Genomic DNA, 2,940 nt, shown 5'->3' on the forward strand with positions numbered 1-2,940 from the left:
AGTTATGACATAAATAAGTCACTGAGATATAACTTAAGGAATACAGTCAACACTGTAACAACTCTACAGAGAGGAGTGGTAGCGGGACTTGTGGTGATCAACTCATGATGTAAATAAATGTGGAATCACTATGTTGTCTGAAACAAATATGACATTGTATGTCGACTATAATTAAAAAATAAAATAAAAAAGAGAGAAAAAAACCTTCTTGATCCATATCCTTTCAACACTTGGTATTACCAGACTTGTTGCATTAGAGACAACTACCTTATCACAGCAAAAATCTTAGCATTAACTGTGGGTAATAATATGTATAGAGAATAAGCATTTATAAAAACAGTACCATAAAACATTACAAATGTGTGGCACTGTAAGAAATTCCTACATATTCTGTAAAATGGTCAACAGTGATTCTAAGCAGAATATAACACTTTAGGAACTCACAAAATGGCTACAAATATAAAACCAATAAAAAAGTAGTTATACCATAACACTATATACTTTTCAAATGGAATGCAAAAAACAAAACTCTAGACTATCCAAATAAAAGGCAAAAAAAGAGGAAAAACAGGAAAAATTGAAAACTAAGACCTAAGTTTCTGATTTTCAGTGATGAATAATAAACAATCAAGTGACAAATATAAAGACAGTTTTTACTCCCTCCTTCATGTTACTTAATCCATTCAATCAACCAAATTTATTGATGGTCAATCATGTAAAGAAAATTCAGGTTGAAAGAAGAAGCAACCCACATGAACAACATTTATTTTCTGTATTAACACTACAGCATACTGGAAAATACAAGTAAAATAAAGGTATATGTTGATACAGAAGAACACCTCCATTTTCTGTATTTATTACCTTCATCCATGAAATAAAAATTTCCATCCACCCTACAGAAATATTTATCTAGAGAAACAATAGATTATGTGTCAATGTATATCAGGTTTTAGCTGTAACATTTGGAAAAAATAATTTGCAAAAACTCCTGAAGAAAGAAGGTTTCTTTCAGAGAGCTGAACTGACCATCAAGGAAATGATTTCCTCAAAAAGAGTTTGTATTTTTTTAATGATAGATTTCTTTCTTTTAAAAATTATTTATTTATTTATTTTATTTTTGGCTGCACTGGGTCTTTGTTGCTATGCGTGGGTTTTGTGTAACTGCTGTGATGGAGGCTACTCTGCAGCTGCAGTGCTCATGTTTCTCATTGTGGTGGCTTCTCCTGTCGCAGAGCACAGGTTGAGGGTGTGCAGGCTTCATCCCAATTAGACACCGTGGTGATCATTTTGCAATTCATATAAACACCCATTCATCAAGCTGCACCACTGAACTGACGTTATGTCGCATACTAATCACACTGGAAAAGCCTCTGATGCCGGGATGGATTGGGGGCGGGAGGAGACGGGGACGACAGAGCATGAGACTGCTGGATGGCATCCCCGACTCGATGCACGTGAGTCTGGGTGGACTCCCGGAGTTGGTGATGGACAGGGAGGCCTGGCAGAGTCGGACACAACTGAGCGACTGAACTGAATTATACTGAAGAAACATCATCACTAAGGAAACAGTTACAGAACAGAGTCACTACTCTCATTATCGAAGCTGTCTACTATACATTTTGCACTTTAACAATACATTTTAATAATTCAGGAGCAGAATCTAGGTGCTCGAGGATTCCTAAGGAGCAAGAGGAAGGGGGAAACAGTGGGAAAACATGAAACTAAGACACTAGAGGTCTGCAGCAACCATAGACGAAAATCGTGAAAAGCACTAATACAAAAAGTAAAAACAGAATTCAGCACATAGAAGATGACAAAGGTGACCACCAGCATCAGGATTGTGTGGGTAGCTCTGGTCTCTGTGGGGCATCTGTGGTGTCCAGTGTGGGTGTAAATATACTTCATTTTCTGGTGGTGTCTGTGTAGAAGAAGGACCATGGAGCCACTGGACCAGATCATGAGGCTAATAAATATGGCATCTGAGACAGACCACAAGAAGGTAAAGCCTAATTTATGACCCAAGGACGTGCAGAACCACCTGCCTTGAGTATCTGAATAGTTGTGCATGTCCTGTGGACCAGTGATGTTCACAGGAACGTAGATATTCACTAAGGCACTGAATATCCAGCAGATCCAACAGGAAGAATCTGTGACCCTGGGGGCTCTTCTTCTGAGCAATGACCTCCCTTCACTTCTAGCGATGAGAGTGAAGGACTGATAGGTGCTCAGGGCACAGGTGGAGCACAGGGTGGTGCTGCGAGCCACTCTGTGTATGTAATATACAAGTTTACACCCAAGACTGGACAGGGGCTTGCTTGAAACAAAAGCTGTCATTGTGTGGGGAATCCCAGAGGAGAGAAGAACCAAGAGATTGGCCAGGGCCATGTGGGTGAGAATCGTGTCTGTGGGTCTTTGCTTGTGTCCAAACAAGACTGGAGAGATGTTTTGGAAGAAAAGGATGACATTGACCAGAGACCCAACTCCCATCTGGAAGAGATAGGCGGTTTTCAGAGATACTTGGCTTGCAGTTCTTAGGACATCTTTCTGGAAAGACATGGAGAGGATTTCAGAGTGTCCTGGAGCAGAAAGGAAGCTGTGCAGGTGATGACATCAGCAGTCTTCTTACATAACCAACACTAGGAAGGGATTCTTACTCTTTATTTCTCTTGAGAAAAATGACACTCTCATATGCCAGATAATCAGTTTTACCTGGAGAACATATACTTGATATTAGTTATAAGTTTCACCATTATGATTTTTTATTTACTCCTATTTACTTGTATATCCTGTTCTCCACCTGCATGTAAGGTCCATGAACTCAAGAACCATGTATGTCTTGTTCAACAACATTTGCTGACCCATTATAGGTGTTAAATAATATGTATCAGGTATACGAGTGACAGAAGACAGAGATAAGAATGTACTCTACCACTTTAGGAT

General features: G+C 39.3%; 1 protein-coding gene across 1 annotated transcript; it reads right to left on the bottom strand.

The window, feature by feature from the left end:
* Positions 1-1,647: 1,647 nt before the first annotated feature.
* On the bottom strand, positions 1,648-2,556 carry LOC129546159 (vomeronasal type-1 receptor 4-like). The gene has a single exon (XM_055411010.2). The coding sequence runs from the start codon at positions 2,554-2,556 to the stop codon at positions 1,648-1,650; it is 909 nt and encodes a 302-aa protein (XP_055266985.2).
* Positions 2,557-2,940: the final 384 nt, after the last annotated feature.

This window comes from Moschus berezovskii, chromosome 22 (genome assembly GCF_049115385.1).
Source record: "Moschus berezovskii isolate FMDL1 chromosome 22, NW_MosBer_1.0, whole genome shotgun sequence".
NCBI classification, from domain to species: Eukaryota; Metazoa; Chordata; class Mammalia; order Artiodactyla; family Moschidae; genus Moschus; species Moschus berezovskii.

Bases quoted from the DNA above. Each gene is read 5' to 3' on its own strand.
- LOC129546159 (XM_055411010.2), bottom strand. From the start codon at position 2,556: ATGTCTTTCCAGAAAGATGTCCTAAGAACTGCAAGCCAAGTATCTCTG.